Source organism: Ictalurus punctatus, chromosome 3 (genome assembly GCF_001660625.3).
Source record: "Ictalurus punctatus breed USDA103 chromosome 3, Coco_2.0, whole genome shotgun sequence".
Classification (NCBI taxonomy): domain Eukaryota; kingdom Metazoa; phylum Chordata; class Actinopteri; order Siluriformes; family Ictaluridae; genus Ictalurus; species Ictalurus punctatus.
Genome location: NC_030418.2, coordinates 22337529 through 22360607, shown reverse-complemented (window position 1 = coordinate 22360607; position 23079 = coordinate 22337529). Strand labels below are relative to the sequence as shown.

The following is a 23079-nucleotide window of genomic DNA, read 5'->3' as shown; positions in this document are numbered from 1 at the left end:
GTCATTCATATAAAAAGTAGTGGGACATCTTGGCTCCCCTGCACTCTGCCCTAATTCAACACCTGCCCACATGCACCTTAACGTGGATCTGATCTATAAATGTGGCTTAACAACTCACAAGATCCTTTAGTATGCTAATGATTCCAGTTCTAGATCATGAGAAGACTACGGGTGGATATTATGACAAAAATATTGTGATACTTGAAGACGTATGATACTCGATTTTCATCATGATATACAAAACTGCCAAAGAAGAGTGTTGTATTAAAAAAATCCCTGAAGTTCAGCGATGTGTTTATAAATGTATACAGAAATGTTTTTGAACACTGAAGATGAGGGGGGAAATGTACAAGATGTAACATTTTACAATCTTCATCTAATCCACTACTTCCAATCAGAGTTCATAATTGTTATAAAAATGCTCTCATGGGGAGAGAGAGAGAGAGAGAGAGAGAGAGAGAGAGAGAGAGATAGCTCATGGAATTACATTGTGATAAATTATATCACAATATCATATTGTCATTTTGCCCAACCCTAGTGGAGACACCTTGATCCACTCAACAGAGAGGCTTATGAGATTATTATTATTATTATTATTATTATTATTATTATTATCCATGCTGAGTCTCAAACATGCTTATTTCAACTTAATATAAAAACAGATGCAACTTACTGAGAACAACATATATACAGTAAGGAAATGATGGGACAGCAAACAGATGGATTTTGAAAATACAACTTTATTTTTTGCTGGAACAGGTTAAAATGGTAAGTGGATATGGTATGGTGTAGAAAAGGCCCTGTCCCTGAGGCTGATCTGAACACTGCACTAGCACTAGCGCCTGCCAACAGACATACATGTGTGGGTCATTAGCCACAGAAAATCATAACCGTGAAGATCAATAGATACTCCAGCTTTCAAAAATGAAGGTGCCTCTCTTTTAGGTAGTAATTTTGCCAGGCTCAGTGCCTTTAAAATGTTTTGGTGGAGGCAAAGGGACATCTGCTTTAATTATAAAATAGTGGATATGAAAATAAGACTGAAAAATATTCTTGCTATTACAAGTAGTGGAATTGTTCACAGAAACAGTTTAACCTAAATGTTATGATGATGTTAAGAACAGTCGTAGCCCTGTGACAACACTTAAAAAAAAAAAAACAATAAGTACACAAAAATAATAATTACACTATTGAAATATGAGAACCTATATTAGTGATGCATAATGTAAAAACACACACAGTGGTCACAAACATTATGAATACATACAGAATTAAACAGCCGATGAGGTCTGCAGTCATGATTCAGTGGTACCGTGTCACTGTCATCTCACTACTAATACAAGAGCTCCTTTCCCTTTTTACAGTTCAGGAAATTTAACAACATAATTGTTAATTATGTATCTTCTTGAAATAATGAGTAAATAAAATATAAAACTGTTCCCAATATTAATTAAGGGTTTAAAATATATATCCCCCTCCCAACCGTCTCCCAAGGAGTTTAAACAATTTCTCATTGTATTAAGTGGCCAGTAGATTGAATAATTAATATGGAAGATGAGAACATCTCCATTAATTTATGCCAATAAGTGTGATTATAAAGAAGAAAAGATTATTAAGGATCAAAATATAGAACAGTTGGAACAAATTCTGAGGTAGACATAATATGGGGCAGGATCCATCTCAGAACTACCAGTAAATCATGTTCAGGAGATTTTAGAATTAAGACGTTTTTTTTTTTAAATCTTCTAATTCGTTTTCACTTATAATTTAAGATTTTTTAAAAACAACCTATTAAATGAGAAATTATTATAAATTCTAACATTAAAAAACTGAAAAGCTTTTTTGTTATCCAGGTACACCTTCAAGTTTCATTAGATGATGTTGAAAATATGTATTTTAAAAAAACAAAAACAAACACAAAAAAAACCTAAAATGTTGCTCGGCCCATTTTCATGTTACTCTGTAACATTAATAAAGTTGCACAGTTATCCGATTGTGATCAACACCAGCACAAAGAACGGAAATTAAAAGCTTCTTAACGTAAAACTTTACCATTTTTGCTTGCATTAGGCCACTATCTGTGACAACTGTACTCTGCAAGACGTTAGCTTGCAATTAGCAATAAAAAGTTTGAAAAGGTTTTACTGATTTGTGTAATTGTACTTAAATCTCAATGAATGATTCAATCAGTGATAACCTGAGAGCTCATTTGGAGCATTTACCTCCAAGAGTATGGCTGGAGGAATGTGAAATACATGAGGAGAAGTGTCAATAGACCTATATAACAGAAAATGAAGATATAAACACACTTTTTTGAAAAAATCAAACCAAAAAAAATAATAAAATCTAACAGTCCCTAAACCTTCTGCACTGACATTGATACCACAGAATTTATGGACAGATTTATCTACAGTAAATCACCTTGAAGAAAATACCCAAAGTGACTGGGGTTATATGGCTTGTGCGTTAACTGGAAAGAAGTAAATGAGTGATTGAAATGATGGGACAAAAAAATGCGTATGCAAATGTGATGAGGCACAGACCCCAGCAGTCACACTAGGCTCAGTGTGTTTTAGAGTTCCCATTCATGTGGTTCTTCTTGCTGGTGTAATGGTTTTTTTGGACATTATTAACATCAGTGCTATAGAGGCAGTCCAGGAAGCCGCATGATACCTCAGTCACCATTGACCGATCAGGGATGGTCTGGGCCATGCCATAGATTGCTCCCTAAACACAAATTCAATTTATTATCAATGAAAAATAGAAAACATGTACTATTTTAACTTAAAGAATTAAGTAAGGTATGCTGTTTAAGGTAAATAATCCATGCACCACAAAGTCTTTTATTCTTCTTATACCACAACAATGTTCTGACCATAAAACTATTTTATTTTATAATAGAAGAACACACCACATATTTTAGCCATTCATAGTTACATTTAATGTTGTGGAAGATCAGTGAAGCAAGTTCGTGTTATGACTTCTACTATATGGCAAAACGTTTGTAGACACCTGACTATCACAACCATATGTGGGCCATCCCCAATTTTAGAAGCACACAATTGTATAGGTTGTCTTTGTATGAAGTAGCATTACAATCTCTCTTCATTGGAACTAAGGGGCCCAAAGATGTTCCACTATAACAATGCCCCTTTGCATGAAGTTCCCAAAGACATGGTTTGCCAAGTTTAGAGTGGAAGATCTCAAGTGGACTGCACAAAGCCCTGACCTCTACCCCACTTAACACCTTTGGGATAAATTTGAATGCCAACTGCGTCGAGGCCTCCTCACCCAACATCACTGTCTGACCTCACTAATGATCTTGTGGCTGAAGGAGCACAAATCCTCACAGCCATGCTCTAAAATCTAGTGGAAAGTCATTCCAGAAGAGTGGAGGTTATTATAACAACAAAGGGGGAACTAAATCTGGAATGGGATGTTCAGTAAGCAAATATGGGTGTAATGGTCAGGTGTCCACAAACATTTGACCATATAGCGTGTGCTGTAACAGCTATGAACAAACGGTCCCTCACTAACCTCTCTTTTTTTACTCTCTTGAAATAAATAAAACACAAAAATGAGTCGTGTCATATTGATGACAAAACGTAGTGTAAAGCCCTCAATCCTGAAGACTCATTCCAAATAAATGTGTAAATAAACGTATCAGAACTTCACTATATAAACAATTACACAATTTTTTTTAAACATATGGAAAATATGGAACATCCACCACAAATACCCTTGTAAGCTGTAACTATAGAAATTATAAAGTATTTAAACAAGCACATGATTATAAACCTATGGTTTGCCTTGCAGCTGAACTATTTTCAGACTATTTTCAAACACTTGATCAGTAAGAAACAAAAACTCAAAAGCACTGTGGGATGCAAAATAAGACTCTGGAGCCGATTAATCTAGTCAGATGGGTGAAAGAAAAAAGAAAAAGGAAAAAAAACAACCCTGCCACACCAATGCCCTGTAATTATTCAACACCATCTGGCATTTCTTTCATTCTTTAACCAGAGACACTTTATTGGGTTATTTTCAAAGGTCAACACTGTTCTCAGGATTGGCTTTTATGAGTAACATCACACATTACTGTGCATCCTTTAGGATTTGTGGGTGTGCATTAAGTTCTACTTACAGATTTTAGACATTTTATTCCAGAACCAGTTAAACTTTGCATCCTACCAGAATCACTGCGTGTTTTAGTGTCTAAAATGAATGATGGTACTATTTGGTAAAAAGCTTATAAACATATGATGTTTAAACTCACCATTCCAGTGGTCTTCTCCTTTGGATTTTTCATGATTACTGCTACTTCCTCCCTTACATCTTTGATGAACTGCTCTGCAATGCCAGGCTGTGTGTGCAGCATAGTTACACAAATATGGATGCTGTGAACAGACAACCAGAGGTAAGATATACACAAAAAAGCAACTTTGTTAGCCTTACTGAAAACACCATTATTCCAAGAGGTTATCTAAATGAATTTACCTAGATGGGAACTGGAGAGTATTGAGATTCCAGCCCTTCAATGTGAGTGCATTGGATAAACGGAAGATATCAAATACATTGGAGCCTAAGGCCACCACTGAGACTTCTGGTTTACCAAACACAAACAGTCCCTCCACTTTACGGATGCTACAAAAGAAAACCAGTGCAAAATCAGTTCATTCATCACTATATACTGATAATGCAATGACACAAGGATGACACATGAGACAATATCATTGGCTTTATCCTGTCTGTCTTACCCTGCTGCAATAATGCGGGCTGTTTGAACAACCTTCTTGGTGGCCTCCACGTAGCCACTCTCTCCCATATGCATCATGGTGGCCCAGCAGGCAGCGATGATACCACCAGGCCGAGAACCAGCTATTGACGGAGATGCGTAAATTCCTCCCTGCCAATCAGGGGCTACAAAGTACTGGTAGTGGCGATATTTCTTGTCTCTGTAGATCACCACTGAGGATCCTTTGGGTGCATAGCCATACTATGAAGAATAAATCAAACGTCATTCTATCAAAAGCCAAATAATATACTGAAAATCATGTTATATGTTAACTGGAACATTTTTATACCAGTTCTCATTTTGGCTTTTGAGTTAAGTAAATTATTAGGCTTACATTATATAACCTTTCAAACAATAATGAATAACTGGTTAGCACACTAATATTCCAAACCAGCAGAATACACTTTTCACTCATTTTACATTTCTGACCTTATGTGTGTCTGCTGAAATGCTTGTGACGCTTTTAACACGGAAGTCAAATGGCTCCAGCTTGAACCCCGCCTTTTCCATGAACACTATAAGGAACCCACCCAAGCAGGCATCCACATGGAAGGGAATGTTGTACTTTTCTGCCAACTAAAAATAGTATAATAATAATTATTTCACAAACATATGTATGATATCTAATATTTATTAAATGATGTGGAAAGCTTATCTCATTGCAAATATGAAGCAATATCTGAAAATCAAAATTTTTTTTTTTTACCTTCCCTACTTCCACAATGGGGTCTATGATCCCATGAGGGAACTGAGGAGCAGAGCACACCAGCATTGCTGTGTTCCTAGAGATGGCTCTTTTCATGGCCTGGATCGAAATAAAGCAAAAATTATCTAATTATTATTGATCACAAACACCTTGACATCTATCTGTTTATCATAAGTAAACTTCAAACTGTACCTTCACATCGACTTTCATGGTTTTCTTATCCAAAGGTATATGAATTAGTTTCATTCCAAAGTAGTGCGCTGCCTTGTCAAATGCTGCGTGGGCACTTATTGGTGCAATTCTTCAACAAGGACAATTAGCACAACATAGACTTAGTTAGGATAAAACAGTTTTTACTTTTCAACACTTCTGTAGGATTTGTATACTTATAAAATCAACACATTTGACAAGGCACTATTTGTGTGGCAGCCTGGGAAAACCTCTCAGATGTAGCTGTAGATGAATTCTGGAAAACAGTCAAAAATGGAGAAAGATTGGGTTTTTCTGCCTACAACATGCTTTGACACCTATGCTTTATGAAACCATAAATAAATTTCACCACAACACAATGTAGCAATGATTTAATTGCTTTACCCTACCTATGATTTTTGCCTGCAGAGATCACATTAGGTAAGAAGGCAGTTCATGTAGGTCAGTATGCCTAAATTGCACTTTTTTGTAAATACTAAATTCTCTTAATTGCTAACTTGCTAGCTACAGTGAGGGAAAGAAGTATTTGATCCCCTGCTGATTTTGTACGTTTGCCCACTGACAAATAAATAATCAGTCTATAATTTTAATGGTAGGTTTATTTGAACAGTGAGAGACAGAATAACAACAAGAAAATCCAGAAAAACGCATGTCAAAAATGTTATAAATTGATTTGCATTTTAATGAGGGAAATAAGTATTTGACCCCCTCTCAATCAGAAAGATTTCTGGCTCCCAGGTGTCTTTTATACAGGTAACGAGCTGAGATTAGGAGCACACTCTTAAAAGGGAGTGCTCCTTATCTTAGCTCGTTAGCTGTATAAAAGACACCTGTCCACAGAAGCAATCAATCAATCAGATTCCAAACTCTCCACCATGGCCAAGACCAAAGAGCTCTCCAAGGATGTCAGGGACAGGATTGTAGACCTACACAAGTCTGGAATGGGCTACAAGACCATTGCCAAGCAGCTTGGTGAGAAGGTGACAACAGTTGGTGCGATTATTCGCAAATGGAAGAAACACAAAAGAACTGTCAATCTCCCTCGGCCTGGGGCTCCATGCAAGATCTCACCTCGTGGAGTTGCAGTGATCATGAGAAAAGTGAGGAATCAGCCCAGAACTACACGGGAGGATCTTGTCAATGATCTCAAGGCAGCTGGGACCATAGTCACCAAGAAAACAATTGGTAACACACTACGCCGTGAAGGACTGAAATCCTGCAGCGCCCGCAAGGTCCCCCTGCTCAAGAAAGCACATATACATGCCCGTCTGAAGTTTGCCAATGAACTTTTCACGAATGATTCAGAGGACAACTGGGTGAAAGTGTTGTGGTCAGATGAGACCAAAATGGAGCTCTTTGGCATCAACTCAACTCGCCGTGTTTGGAGGAGGAATGACCCAAGAACACCATCCCCACCGTCAAACATGGAGGTGGAAACATTATGCTTCGGGGGTGTTCTTCTGCTAAGGGGACAGGACAACTTCACCGCATCAAAGGGACGATGGACGGGGCCATGTACCGTCAAATCTTGGGTGAGAACCTCCTTCCCTCAGCCAGGGCATTGCAAATGGGTCGTGGATGGGTATTCCAGCATGACAATGACCCAAAACACACGGCAAAGGCCACAAAGGAGTGGCTCAAGAAGAAGCACATTAAGGTCCTGGAGTGGCCTAGGCAGTCTCCAGACCTTAATCCCATAGAAAATCTGTGGAGGGAGCTGAAGGTTTGAGTTGCCGAACGTCAGCCTCGAAACCTTAATGACTTGGAGAAGATCCGCAAAGAGGAGTGGGACAAAATCCCTCCTGAGATGTGTGCAAACCTGGTGGCCATCTACAAGAAACGTCTGACCTCTGTGATTGCCAACAAGGGTTTTGCCAACAAGTACTAAGTCATGTTTTGCAGAGGGGTCAAATACATATTTCCCTCATTAAAATGCAAATCAATTTATAACATTTTTGACATGCATTTTTCTGATTTTTTTGTTGTTATTCTGTCTCTCACTGTTAAAATAAATCTACCATTAAAATGATAGAATGATCATTTCTTTGTCAGTGGGCAAACGTACAAAATCAGCAGGGGATCAAATTCTTTTTTCCCCTCACTGTAAGTGTTATTTCCTGGCTTACAATGTAGAGATGGCAGCAAAGAAAGTTGTTACTCGTGAATAAGAATTCAAATGCAAAATGTAGCCAACAGAAAGAAAACCTCATTGAAGTAGTCTGCAATTATTTCAGCACAGATGTAAGACTGAACAGTTATCAGTAGAGTGAAGCGACAAAAATATGGTTCATCCATAAAATTTACCTCAAAACAACGTTAAAAAAAGTAGAAAATATTAAAATCAAAAATATGAAGGGTTTCCCCAAGCTGCACACATTTATAGAACAAACAGTATGACTTTATAAAAAATGTGCTATGCAGGATCAAACCAAAAAAAACACAACTTTGGGAACATAGACAGTTAGAGACAAAAAAAAACCCACGTACATCTCTGGATATTTGATTCCTCGCTCATAGGCCAGGTCTCTGTATGCTTTACAAGCCATCAAAATGCTCTCAGTTCCACCAGAGGTGACCTAGATAAACACACAAGCCATGCAAAGCAGATTTATTACATTTTCACATGTGCATTGTGAAATGATACAGTATATATGTTTTTCCCCATATTGATTAAAATGGCCATATTGTAGCTGAAAATGAGCTGAAAAACTTTGGAACCATTTATATCTGCATGTGTGATTTTGAAAGTGACAGTACAAATGAAGTCTTGTATTTTAATACACAAGCTAATTTTCGTACTTGGTGCTGAATATTTGTGCTTCAAGATTAACATTCTCATATAGCTCCCATTTTTAGCTCTCCTGCTTATTATGAATGGGCAAGTTATTTTTCTTCTACACTTTGGAAGTGTTTTTGTGCCTAGCTTTCACAGTAATCTTGGTGTCTGTTTATTTTCCTCTGCAGTTCTATGAAAGGTAAACATTTTCTGTTTTTAGGTCTTGTGAAATCTGTTTTCCTGATACTATTGACTCATAACCTGACTATAAATTGCTTGAGAGTTTGAGCCTGTTTAAATCTTTAATGTTTTAAAGAAGACTTTTGACTCTTTGCTAATTGCTTACATGATATTTAAATCATATTGTCATGGGTTTACAATAAAAGAAGTAATATTTTTTTAAAAAAACCACAGCCATAATATTGTGATTTTAGATGAACTGTAGAAAAGTTGGTGTTTGAGCATCACTTTCCACCCAGCAACCAAGAGGAGTGAGAGCAAACTTTTGCACTCAACTGTAAGAGTCTGGAACTGAGAGTTTGGCTACAAATCAAAAATGGTTTGTCAAGTTTTTCATTAATAATGAGTCATGAAAATGAGCTTACTGTGCCACATGACTCAGGTCCACCACTGAAGAGAGAACACGTCATCCGCACCACCTCTGCCTCCATTTTTCTCACTCCAGGGAAGATGTCTGGGTGGAGGGGATTACTCCAAGCAAACTCACCATACACCTGGAGATCGAGAATAAAGAGGCCCATCATCAACGTACTCCAATATTACCCATAAACCCAGTGTTAAAGCTTAAACGGGATGGAATTTTATCAAATCCTGCCTGAGATCAGTGATTTAGAAGTTTGTAACCACAAATGAATCAAAGTTATTTAAATAAACCAGTACCTTCACCAGAAGGTCTGTAAGCTTTTCATCTCCCCAGTAGACTGCTCCTGAAACCTTGCCTTTGGACCACTGCACTTCATCTGAAACAAAAATAAACATGTTCATAGTCATTTTTGAGTATCCACTGAGTAATCCACTGAGTCACCAGGAAGGTTTCTGAAAAAGGGATACAGTAAGAAATTGTGTTGATCATGAAACTGATTTTCATTTATTTAGTGAAAAGAATTCTCAGCAACATAAAGCACATACACATGCATGCGCATACACACAACAATAAATACAGATGTATACCTAAAGCCGGTTGAAACTCTTAGATGAATTTTACAACATACTGTGTGATAACGTGTTCTCCAGATCATATTATATGATGAAGATCCTCTAATAATAGTACTGCATGCATCAGTAGGTGTGATCTGGACTCGTGCAGAAAATTGGGCTACAAAAGCAAACATTTTTCAAAGTGAGCATGTTTGTGTTTACATTTTGCCATTGCTACTACTGTATTTGTAGCTGTCCCATTAGTTTTCATGTCATCCTATGCTGTCATCCTGTTGGTGGCTTTTAGATGAGCATGGTCAACATTTTAAGATTTTAATTTAAAAAAAAAATTCTGCCACTGCCAAAACTTTGTCATGAGCTGACTTTGGTCACAACAGTGCAAAACTGGCCACCAGTGAACATGTCGCATTGTGCGTTCTAAGAGTGCTGATCAAGACTTATGACCAATTAATTATTTTATGATGTTCGATTGTTGTCTGTGGCTGGCAACTGTACAGTGTAAACCTGGCTTAAGGTATTCTGCATTTAAAAGAACACACTTGAAGTGACTCACTCAGTGACTGGTACTGCCTGATGCTCTCTAGGACTTGCTTCTGTGTAAGTCCCCGTGCTGGCAGGCACTTTGTGTAGCTCATTCCTTCCTTCAGCGTGCACAGGCTCATTGACATGTCATCCAGTGCCTTGTTCAGCTGGTTCTGAATCTTCAAAAGGGACAGAAAAAAAAAAAATTAAAAAAAAAATATATATATATATATATATATTATATTATATATATATATATATATATATATATATATATATATATATATATATATATATATATATATATATATATATATATATATATATATAATCTACCCACAGTGCTGATCCATTTAGAGTGGCTTGGAGGTGAACAGGGATATATTAACTTTGTGCAATTAATGTACACTCTATGGTCAAAAGTATGTGAACACCTGAACAGCACACCCATATGTGGGTCTTCCCCAAACTGTTGCCACAATATTGAAGCAGACAATTTCATGAGATGTCTTTGTATGCTGTAGCATTACAATTTCCCTTCACTGAAATTAAGGGGCCCAAACATGTTCCAGCATGACAATGTCACTGTGCACAAAGTGAGGTCCTTAAAGACATGGTTTGCCAAAGTTGGTGTGGAAGATCTCAAGTGGCCTGCACAGAGCCCTGACCTCAACCCTACTAAACACTACTGGGATGAATTGGAATGGCAACTGTTCACCAGTCTTTCTTGCCTAACATCACTAATGTTAGCCTGATCTCTTGTTGATGATTGGGCAGAAATTCCAGCAACCATGTTTCAAAATCTAGTGGAAAGCCTTCCCAAAAGTGTGGAGGCTGTTATAGCAGCAAAGCAGGCACCAACTATGCAACAGGATGTTCAACCAGGACATAGGCATCATAGTCAGGTATCCACATAATTTTGGCCAGTAAGTGTATAAGTAACTATCTGGAACTGATATCCCTAATAACTAATTTACACATTCTTTAAAGATAGTACAATCAAACTTATATGTGATTCTGAAATTATAGTCTCTGCTACTAAGCTAAGGATAAGAAAAATCAAAAAACAAATATTCAAGTGGATATAATACATAATATTTCCAAGCAGCTGATGACCCAGATTACATCCTGACATCACAGTGTCATGATATAAACTGTGTCAAAAGTTCCACTCGAGCTGATGGGGATGAGTCAGAATCTGTTAGAGCAACAACAAGCACAAAATTGAAACCTCTTTTAGGGAAGCATTAAAAAAGTAGAACCACAAAGCACTTACAGATGTGCCAACAAATGGAATTTTTCTGATGATTCGAAAGCACTGCTTCTTGGTTCTAGACAGCAGACCTGTAGACCACCAGACAAACAGCAGAGCATGTGACATATTTTAGGAACAGATATGCTTGAACACCACCAAAAAAAAAAAAAGTCAAAAAAATGAAGGAGTCTGAAGGTTTAATATTACACAACCAGGCCTGAATATCTGTATACAGAAAGACTATTTATATATTACAATAAATAGAATTAACAATTCAACAGCCCCTTAGTGCACCTACTACATTAGTGCAGATTATTTCCATTTTACAAAGTCCCCTTATTAATATGATTTGATTAAATAATTGCCTGATGTACAATAACACATTACATAACAAGCTTATCTGTCAATTACAACATAGTGAAAAAGCTGAAATGAAGCATAATATGGTGATTAGAGAGACCAGAGAAATTATGCAGAATTATGTAAATATCCAGATAAGCGCTAGCTGGAGACTATTTTTCACCATCTGTTAAAGTCTACACTATTGAGTGATAAAAATGCTACACTAATTCAAATTTTTTTCCAAAATCATCTTGGACGCATTCATGGACAATTCCACTAGCAAGTGACTGAATTGACCTCAAAGATTTACTTACTCTCCTTCTGAAACAGGAAGCCTTTAAGCCACACTGCAGCAAGGGTAGACACCAATGTTGATGCGATGATCTGCCATGGCTCCAAATCAGCACACATCGAGTTAATGTAGTGCTTAAACTCTTCACAGTACAGCAGGAGCATCTCCTTATACACTGCCAAAGCACTCTGAAAACAAAATGAGCAATAGTCAGTTGAAAGCAATTCAGGAGCAGAATCCTAGGTTTGAGCCTGAGTTCAAGTTACGAACACAGAGAGTATGGGTTTCCTCTGGGTTCTCCAGTCTCCTGCCACTGTCCATAATATGCTGGCAGATGGGTTGATTGCGCTAAATTTTACATGGTGCCTTTTGTTGGATTGGGGTCCCATCCAGGGTCTCCTCATGCCTAGTGTTCCATTATAAGTTCCGGATCTAGATCCACCGTGACTAGGATAAAGCTGCTACTGAAGATGAATGAATGAACGAACGAGTAAACACTTTAAAACATTTTGTCTGTTTTCATTCCTTGTTTACATAGAACTAATTTTAAACTAGGAGTGCAAAATTGAAAGCCAGGGTATTGGGCAGCACCTGAAAGGTCCAGAAACAGGTTCTGTTGCTATGGTCAAGAAAGAGCTCAAGAAACAGGTTCTGTTGGTTTGATTATCCTTCAACATTGCTTACTTTAGTGGATTATATCATTTATCACTGTAAAGACTACATATCTAAAATAGTAACAAGATAATCTCCAGCTCCACTTACACAAGTTCTAGCAATAGTAGACGGTCCAGTGGAATCCTAACATTGTCCTAGACACTTTTTACTGTTTCTTATCAATTACCAAGGACCTATGACCGACTGAGCAGTGCAATATCCAACTGAAACAGAATCATACGGCTTACGCATGCAAAAATTTTGCAAGATCATTTATGAAATTCCAATGGGTATTTTTTCACAGCTAACATTTTACCTTTTATTTTATTGTATTTTTTGTTAAGAATAAGAATTTAGTCACTATATTATTAAAATAAATATTTATATTTACTTTAAAATGACCCCATGTAGACCTCAAGGCTTTCATAAAGGCTGCACTTTGTGATATGCACGTCTTTATTTTTTTTTTTTTACACACCTCATGCTAGATAATGCTGGTATGTTAGGCTGAAGGTTCACTGGATATTATCTTAGATAACCCCACTTTTGTAATTGTTGACTCAGTGTCAGCAAATAGTGCTATCTTGAAAACCCATGGCTGACTTGCCCTTGCTAAGATATTTGATCAAATTAGAAGATTAGAAGTAAATGGTGCGTAATTACAATATCACTTAAAATGTACTACAGGAGTGGCTTGTTCAGCCAAAGCTAACCAGCTTTGTTTAAAGCTACTCCTAATTCTAGATACTTGGTGTTGTGAATAAACAAGCACACGTCACCAGATATCACCAACAGACCAGGTATCAGATCTCAAAACTGGTCAGGTTGTTAATGTTTCTAGTAGAAAGAAAAATGTGTACTGATGAGGTGTCTTCATACAGAAGCACAACACTGTCACTGCACTTTCACGCACTCCTCAACAAAAATGGAATTTGTTCTCAAATCATACATTACTTTTATTATTAGGATTGTATGAGAGATAATTAATCCTGAAGTTGTTGTAGTCCCTACCCGAGACCACGCCCAGTGAACAGAAGTTTAAACTCCAAGCTCAGACAAGCTTGACATGGTTAGCCAAGACTAGAAAGCAGTTAAACAGGTCACAGAAAACAACAGAAACACTTGACTGCAATGAACTGTGATTATGACTTGAAGAAAGTCTCCAAACACAACACAGAGGCTATGTGTGAACATGAGGTTACCACAAGTCTCTGGATAAATGTGTAGGTACAATATTAATTCCCCACAAAATCAACATTCTTAGTCCTCAAGCCGCTACAAGAGGAGATGAAACCAGGCCTTCTATTGTGAAATTTAACATGCTGTCACAGAGCTAGTCACAGAGCTAGTTTTTGGGTTGCCTGTGGCAAAATTTCCTCAAACAGGATTTTAAAATATCCAAATAAATGTGTCCATATTTATAAGACACGATTATCTATACTAAAAAAAAGGCAGATTTGTCACGTCTCCTTTGGTTTACAACACAGGTCAGCTCAGAAAACAGCTCAGGCGTCACTGGTAATAAACAGGCTGATGTTAAACTATCTTTACAGAGCATAAGGTAAAGAGCAAGCAGAGGTGATTTCCAAGACACTATACAATGTCTGCTTTGCTCATAGGATAGGCAACCCTGACCTGGGTAAGGCAGATACTGAAGATCAACACATGAATAATGAAGAAGAAGAAAAAAACAAAACAACACTATACATGTCTACTTTGTTAGATACTATTTTTTTTCATCAGTATATTGGTATAGGAAATTAACTGGTAACTCAGTTTGCACACACACACACACACACACACACACACACACACACACACACACATATATACAATGAGGTGCCAACTGAATAGCTATATAGATTTATTTTGTTAAACTGGCAAATAAATGTATTTCCCACTGCATGTTCATGAAAGCTTAGTTGATTTGTGGACAACTAAACAAGTTGGGAAATTTTACAAGATATAAATTTTCTCCCGATACAGAATTGCTTACTTGCACCCTTGCTTGGGGAGCTTTGCAAGGAAATCTTTGCTGAGTCTGAAAGGAGATCATATTTCTAGGAAGACAACAAACTGTTAATTTAACACCAAGGTCTGTTTGTTCCGCATTGGTTAATGTCTGAATGAGGTAAAATCTCAGGTTTTCACTTTATAATTTTTCTTTGCTCAAAACAAGAATATCACAGAAGTCCTTTGTGTCTGTTCCTATTTGATTTACATGCTACAGCCATGAATCAGTGTATGACAGAATAAACCGTGATGGTCAAAACCACTGCATTACATAACAAATCACGAGGGCCTGACTTGAGCATGCGAAACAGTGCAGTAAAAGTAGATGTGCCCACTGACTTCATTGTATACTGGTTATAATAGCACTTCCTGTAAGTTTGTGGCATACACAGGGAGTTTCCTGATTGAGACGCATACAATGAAGTGCTTCAATGGGACATTTCCCTCACCACACCTGCAGAAATGACCAAATGTGAAAGAAATATGAAAAAAACACAAATAAACAGTGATGTTGAGATAGCGTTCCTAGTAGCCTGAACCTCACCCATTTGTTTCAAAGCTCAATACTTTTGCACAACTAGCATGCAGGCTTTTCGAACGCACTAAGCCAAACTAGGATAGCTCCTGCTAGAACACCTATATGATCTCTACAACATACTCTCATAATAAATAGTACCAAATGTCTTGTTGTACTTGTTGTTGGGGCAGTACCCTCAAAAAACAAACAACAACAACAAAAAACAAACTATTGTGCATCTTTTCCCTGGAAACATCCCTGCTGAAAACATCAACAAAAGAAACAATCATAGAATTTGTAATGGTTATAATTGGAATTGGAATTGGAATTACTGGAACCTGTAATGATTCCTGTGGGTCTCTACTGGTAATTTGTTTCCTTCTATTGGTGGCATGTTATGTCTAGTGGACACCATAAACGACCAATAATAGTAATGGTTTTAATGGTTAACTGATGATTTGTAGTGGAAACCATTAGAATTTCTGTAAAGGTTTCTGTAAAGGTGTTTGTTTTTTGGCAGGGGTGGATATAGTGTTGTTTAGAGTAAACCTTATATATATATATATATATATATATATATATATATATATATATATATATATATATATATATATAAATAAATAAATAAAGGACAAGGACATTTTAGTACAGTTTAGTAGCCTTTTCTTCTGACAGAGCACTTTAAACTCGACATCTAGTGAGAGGTGGATTGACTGGTTGACATCGAGGAAGAAACAGCTCATTACAAAGCTCAAACAAGAACAAAAACGTGTATTTATTGCTCGCGATCACGGTGATGAGCTGCAATGTGTCAGTCACTGACTTAACAGCTTGCAAGCTTATTATTACATCGTGCAATAATTTATGATTCTTTGCAGCGCTCTTCAAGAACTTAACACCAAGGATATCTAATTACTTTGACTATAAAGGTGGACATGTCCAACCAGGAAAAATAAACTAGTTACTCGTGTTTGTTTAGATGTGGTGTGCCGAATGTTTTGAAACTAATACGCACAAGTGACTTTAAAGACACTTACCGTGTAGTCCATGTTGCTCCTCAAGGGCAGCTCGAGAGAAAACAGGCGTCGTTACTGCTTAAAGAAGTATTAATGAAGAAGTCGACTGGTCAGGTCTTTTGTTCGCGCTGGGTAAATGCGATTGAGCTACATAACAATCACGGGCTCGACCTCAGGAAGTGTACACCGGTGGGCAGATCCGCTAAGCACAGATCTATAAGCCACATGATTTCCTCAGGCGCCGAAGCTCACGCTAAACTATGAGCTAGAGATCCGTGCAGTGTCTCAACCATCTACAACGCCATCGAAACGCTTTGATCGCGTGTGACGTTGTCCCGGAAGATTGCTCGAGCTCGTTTCTGCTTTTATGGTCTCTGTTTAGGTGCACAGGCTGTATATCACTTAAAGAGGGAGTCCAGTCGCTGGGTTTGGGAACACGTTCGAGCTGTAATCAGTATGATGGTTTTACTGCCTTCTTAAATAGTGGTAGAAGTGTGTTGTTCGTGTCTCTCTGGAATAATGTCTGGTTCTTTTCATTTTGGGTCATTTTATTGGGATGGCTGCATCTCTGTATATAACCTGAGACATGTATAGTCTTGTATTCCCCTCAGCAATAAAACTGGACTGAACTCACCCCTTCAGTGGATTCAGATATCTTTGTTGTGACTTTAAATACATTCATAAATTCACATCAACTATGTAAAAGATCTATAATTGGCTAGATATGTGTTGTGTTAGCTGGTGGTCATCCTCTTGGTTTATTTTGCCCTGGTTTCTTACTGGATTCTGCTAACTCACTGTTCTGGAGTCAGGTTTCTCATCATTCACCCTTCGTTCTCCTCACCAGATCAGGTTCTGTCACCCTTAACTATTCAGAGTATTCTACAAACTATGCGGTCTATCCAAACAGCAGGCCTGTGGTTAAATGCTGCTGGAATAGCTGAGTGGTTGTTCTCTGTTGTACCACATGCTGTTCACTACTAAACCTTCCAAATGAGCTGGAATACAGCTCCACGTCTTCAACTGAACCCTTTTTGTAGACCAGTCATAGACTAGTCATAAGAGGAGCACATGGGGCGCTTCTCGTTTCTTATTTGTGCATCCTCATTTCCTTTCCTCGCTTTCCTTCCTTGCATCTTAGCTCCACCCCCTTAGGATGCGAGGGAAGGATGCAAGGATGAGATGCGAGGGGAGAGGAATCGAAGCAAGTCGAATGGAATATCCTCGCTCTCTCGAGCATCACTGCAAAACGACGTCAGTTAATGATGACTGCTCAGCTGGATGACCTCACTGCACTTCAGGGATCTGCTGTTATGTTATTGGAGTTTGGTTAATAACAACAATCTTAATAAAGCAAAATGCACTGAGAGTATTCAACAATTAATTAATGAACAGTACATAATTTATCACATCTTTTGTGCAGCTTTGCATATCCAAGCAGGCATGGGTCAATTCATTACAATACTCATTGTAAGCATATTATTATTTAATTATATTTCACACATAATTCCATCACATCATCATAGGACTTTTTGTTTGATATTATGGCAGATGTAAAGGAGGCGGGGAATATATTTGTGCCTCAGGTTTTTCAACAAGAAACACTTCTGAATAGGATACACCTGTGTATCCTCACTCCTAGCTCCACTGGAAGCTTCCTCGTTCCTCGCCTCTTCCCAGTGCAATTAGAGAATTGATATGTCCTTCAAGATAGTTGACTTTGAATGATTTCCGGGTCACGGACTGGAGGACAGAGGAGCGAGGAAACAAGGAAGCATCAATTTGAGTATTGAGAAGCACCCAAGGATGCTAGGTCTTCAGCCAAGTCCAGATTCTTCTGAGCTGATAATGACCTAGTAGATGAACTGCTGAAGGAAGACTGATGACATTCTTGTCTTATGATATTGCATTTCTTGTGCCACACAACTCCAATAATTTTATCAATTTTATTGCTACCATTGAAGCAATCGACCCATTCTACAGAAATACAGGGCATCCCAAAAGTCTCCATACATAAGGAACTATGTTTGCCAGTACCATTTTGCCTTCGTCAGTCGCTATTCATGGACATCCACTTCTCAGTTGTTTTGAATTTGTTAATAAGTTTGGTAACAGTGTCATGTGTGATGTGTTTACATGTTTCTTGTTAAAGTCCATCGCAACCTTGCAGCAGATTCCTGATCCAGCCATTAGAATGATTTCAATACCTTCTTCTTAAAGGTTATCTGAAAAAATATATAATATACACTAAGTAAAAATTTGGAAGACATTTTGCTTAAAAGTGTTAATTTCCCCAATATATGGACACTTTTGGGAAACCCTGTAGATTCCTCTGTGGGGGGATAGCTAATTGAGGATAAGGAGCAACTGTCTGCCACCCTTGTTTCCACGATGCCAAGTGTGGTTAATACAATCTTTTTTGCTGGCTGTTCAAAACAACAGTGGTATCTGCCCTGGGTACCAAGGTCAGTCCTTGGGCCTGCTGCCAATGCCGGCCTGGAGAGGAGAGCACATGTCTAAAAATCATGAAACCTGCAAGGCCAAACGGACCATCCATGCAACACTTTTAGGTCAATGCAATCTGATTCAATATGCCAAAGTCCACAAAGATTCTGTCTGCCTCATTTAAATCCTAGGTGGAGAGAGCCATGCCCTCAGGCCCATAGCAGGTGCTTGAGCCCCAGCACCCTATCCACCCCCCACCCCCCTTCTTTCTCATGTGGTGAGCATTAAACAGTGAACACCACCACTATAGTGAGGATAGTAAGGATTCTTAAAGCAAGAAATATTGCTCATTATGCAGTGACTGTATCAGATTAGTAAATTAATGACAATTTTACAAGGTTTCTTGGGGCTCAGGGCCTTATTGGTATCAGACCCCAAAGAAGATCTTCTTTTGGCCTAAGAGATTTGTTCTTTCTTGGACACAAACATGATTATATATGTAGACCCCATGGTTCGAGGAACAAGGGTTTTACTTGTACTTCCTTTTTCAGAGGAAGAAGGGTAGTTTCCATCCGATTCTGGGGCTGAATTAGTTTCTATAATTTATCCATATGATACGTTATTAGATTTCATTTTTGCCATGAAGCAAGATCTTTATAATGCCTAGGTTAATGCTGCAATAACCCCATAAACAAGTGCTTTTAAGGTTTGCCTTGGACAGGTTTCAGATTCAGATTCAGAGTCCTACCCTTCTTCCTCTCTCTAGCACCACACTTATTTTTAAGAGCCACTTGTTTTTGAGAGATACAGACAATTCTAGCCATCTTGTCACCACACTATTATAATTATTATATTATTATTAATGACTTATACTACACTATGTTGTATATAATAATAATTACTGTGCGACAGACAATATTATATTTTCAAAATCAGATTCTACTAGGTCGTTATGTGTGGTACCAGCTCCTGTTAAGGATGTTGGATTTTTGATGACTATAGTCTCTTTGGACTAGCTGGAATTACAAGCATTTCACAAATGGGTTATTCGCCTATGGCTGGAACAGCACACTCCACAACAGGGTCACGTCTTTGCCTAAACAAGAGAGGCACACAGTCTCATTTGCTGGAAGCGCAGAGCTTTTCTAACTTAGCAGGGCAGCTTGAAAGCACTTCCCCTTCGGAGAGGAACAGTTACCATGGACACCCTTGGCTAGGAAGCAGTGTGGTGTCACGGGGGCATGTGGATGGCATGCCAGTCTCTCCAGGGGTTTATATACCTATTATGACTTACTGGAAGGGGCAAGGGCCTCCATCTGCCACAATGCCACATTGAACTGAAATGGGTGTCTCTGAAAACTGCCTTTTTGTTAGCAATTAATCCAGTAAAATGAATGGGAGAATGGCATGCTCGCTCTGGTGATAAGCTTGCCTTGTATATGTTGGTAGCCAGGTGACTCTAGGGTGACACTAATCCCGGGATTGATCGATTGATCTTCACCTTCAATGAAGGTGATCTTGCTGAGTGTACCTTGTTGTGCCTGGTGCGCACCCTGTGGTACTATTAAAACTATTTAGACTCTCAAAATTGTGGCATATGTCCATACATATGATTCTCTCTATCAAGGAGTCTCACTACCATTCTCATATTTCTGTGCAAAAATGATTTAACAAGCAAAAATATCTTGAATATGGGTGTTTCTAATATTCTATGATGAGATGAAATATAAGATTATCCTGTCTTTTTACATATGTTTATATATGTTTATATATGTAAATGTTCTTATTCTATTGCTAGATAAAAATTTTAATTAGAAAAAATATCTGCCAGTAGAACAAGACTATTTCAAGCTTGTAATTCATAGAAATTGTCTAGAACAAATCATATATTTAATGTATTCTGGTCTTATAATAGGAAATACTACATAAATTTGATTGTATTTAAGATGTTTTCACTTGCCAAGATGTCTTTTTTTTTTTTGCAGTGTTAGAACCAGCACTTATTCAATAGCTGTATGACTGGTATTTATTGCTTCATACATTACTTTGTGACTTTGTTGGAAGGTCTTGACATTTGTGCATAAGCACACAATTAGGTGTCAAAGTGATTTTTACCATCCTTGTCAGTTATCTGAGTGTATAGAATCAGAATTACATACATAACTAGGGCCAACAGCACCACTAACAAATTTGGATACCTGTGAAGCTCTGGTGTACTCCATGCCCAAGAGGGTTAAGGCAGTGCTGGAAAATAATGGTGGCCACACAAAATATTGACACTTTGGGCCGAAGTTGGACATTTTCACTTAGGGGTGTACTCACTTTTGTTGCCAGCGGTTTAGACATTAATGGCTGTGTGTTGAGTTATTTTGAGGGGACATCAAATTTACACTGTTACACAAGCTGTACACTCACTACTTTACATTGTAGCAAAGTGTCATTTCTTCAGTGTTGTCACATTCAAAGATATAATCAAATATTTACAAAAATGTATTCACTTTTGTGAGTTACTGTATCATAGTGTCATGATTTTGAACCCAACTGATTCGGTATACATTTTAAGGAAGGAGTGTCAAACTGAAAGCAGGCCTAGGCCACATCAGCATTTTGAATCTTTCAAGAGCCATAAGATAGTGTTTGTTTGTTTGTTTGTTTGTTTGTTTGTTTGTTTTTTTAAAAACATATTATTATCTATTCTATTAACACTAAAAACCTAGGACTTGTACCTAGGTTAGGTTATGATTCTGAGAAAAATAATGGCTTACAGAAAATACTCTTCCACTATTATCAACATTTTAAATAATTAATAAAGTTTTTGTTAAAGCTATAGAAGGGGTTGTATAGGCTAGTCGATTTTAATAATTAATTTGTCAGTGCTGTTATGTTGTCGCTTAATCCTGGTGGAAAATACAGTGACGCAAATGCTAAAGAAAATGTAGTTGTTAAAAAACACATTCAAATGTGTAATTCAGAGTAGATGAAGCAAACTCAATTGCACATTAGCCTATGGAAGACTAAGCTGGGAAAGGTATTTTTGTTTGTTTGTTTGTTTGTTTTGTTTTTGTCTTAATTAATAGGTTCCCACCCTGCTCCTGGAGTACCCCCTGTCCTGCACATTTGAGTGTTTTTCCCGCTCTAACACACACACTTCAACTCAGGAAGGGCTGTTCATTAGCTGATTAGTTAAATCTGGTGTGTAGGGAGCAGGGAAAACATTAAAATGTTGGAAGGCGCAGGGTTGGAAATCTGGGGTTTAATTGAACGTTTTTAATTTCTGTATTGAACTATAGAAAACATTTCACGGTAAGAAATTTATTTAAGAAGAACTCCATGTGCAGTCTCTTCCCTCCATCCCTCTCTCTGTCTGTGAGATGAGATGAGATGAGAGCATCTCACGGCCGCGGTACAGTGGCGAGTGAGGAACGCGTGAGGTCGCTGTGCTACAGGTCTGCAGCTAAAATCAGATTTTAAATAATAAGGCTTTATATCTAGTTACAATTTTTTAGTGATTGTAAATTATAGAACTGAGGTCTTTATATATGTGATGCACAGTTTAATATAACATCGATCGTTTTAAAACGTATGCAAAAGCAACATTGTATTCTTGGGAAAATATGTTATGTACAGTAATTAATAATAAATTATGCATGTAAACTTCTATAGGCTAGTGTCTATATCTTAACTAAGAATGGCGAGCTGCAGCTTTTCCCCAAGCGCGTGGGGGTTTCGGTAACACTCTGTAGTGTTACCGAAATATATGCGCAGGGGATACAACGCAATGATCATGACTTATTCATATCTGGCTGCACAGTATTTTCTCGTTCTCGTGGCCACGACTTAATTATTTTTTACCCCCGACTTAATTATCTTGTACCCCCGACTTAATTATCTTGTTCCCAACCACGCAGTAAAATCTTGTTCCAAGTCGTGGCCACGAATGATTATTTTTGTAAGTAAGCAGGCATTAAGTTTAACACATGTTTTAACTAGTATTCATTCTTCTACTTTATGAAATACAGTGTAGTTTGAGGCAAATCTGTGATGATTACAATGGGAAGCTTGCAGGATGATAACTGGTGATAAGAAGCTCTCATTGGTGACTTCTTGTTGCCTATGCATGTTTGAGCTTAATAGCTGTATGTAATTTACATTAGCATTCACTGCAATGGGAATTCGAAATGTGAAATATCACAAAATCGTTGCATGGCCCCAGGGGTTGACTTGCTGCCTCACGACCTCAAGTTAGTGAGTTTCTGTGCTGTGCATGTGCTCCCCATAACCATGTAGGTTTCCCCTGGGTTTTTCTGTTTCCTTCCTCCTCCCCAAACTATGCATGGGTAGGTGGACTGTCCACCTC

At 37.9% G+C, this 23079-nt stretch overlaps 1 protein-coding gene across 1 annotated transcript; it reads right to left on the bottom strand.

Annotated features, from left to right (window-relative positions):
• Window positions 1-722: 722 nt before the first annotated feature.
• sgpl1 (sphingosine-1-phosphate lyase 1) lies at window positions 723-16551 on the bottom strand. The gene is made up of 14 exons (XM_017464725.3): window positions 16299-16551; window positions 12100-12265; window positions 11465-11532; window positions 10220-10367; window positions 9388-9467; window positions 9093-9221; window positions 8199-8287; window positions 5694-5802; window positions 5502-5600; window positions 5225-5371; window positions 4758-4996; window positions 4498-4644; window positions 4277-4397; window positions 723-2727 (listed from the first exon to the last, which is right to left on the bottom strand). The coding sequence occupies exons 1-14, from the start codon at window positions 16308-16310 to the stop codon at window positions 2563-2565; spliced, it is 1719 nt and encodes a 572-aa protein (XP_017320214.1). The 5' UTR covers window positions 16311-16551; the 3' UTR covers window positions 723-2562.
• Between the last annotated feature and the right edge of the window lie 6528 nt (window positions 16552-23079).

What these genes read in the sequence shown, in the direction of transcription:
- sgpl1 (XM_017464725.3), bottom strand. An exon ending in CCATGAAAGTCGATGTGAAG is followed by an intron (nt 5,601 to 5,693) that starts GTACAGTTTGAA and finishes ATTTCGATCCAG; the next exon opens with GCCATGAAAAGAGCCATCTC. An exon ending in AGGAGAAGACCACTGGAATG is followed by an intron (nt 2,728 to 4,276) that starts GTGAGTTTAAAC and finishes ATTTGTGTTTAG; the next exon opens with GGAGCAATCTATGGCATGGC.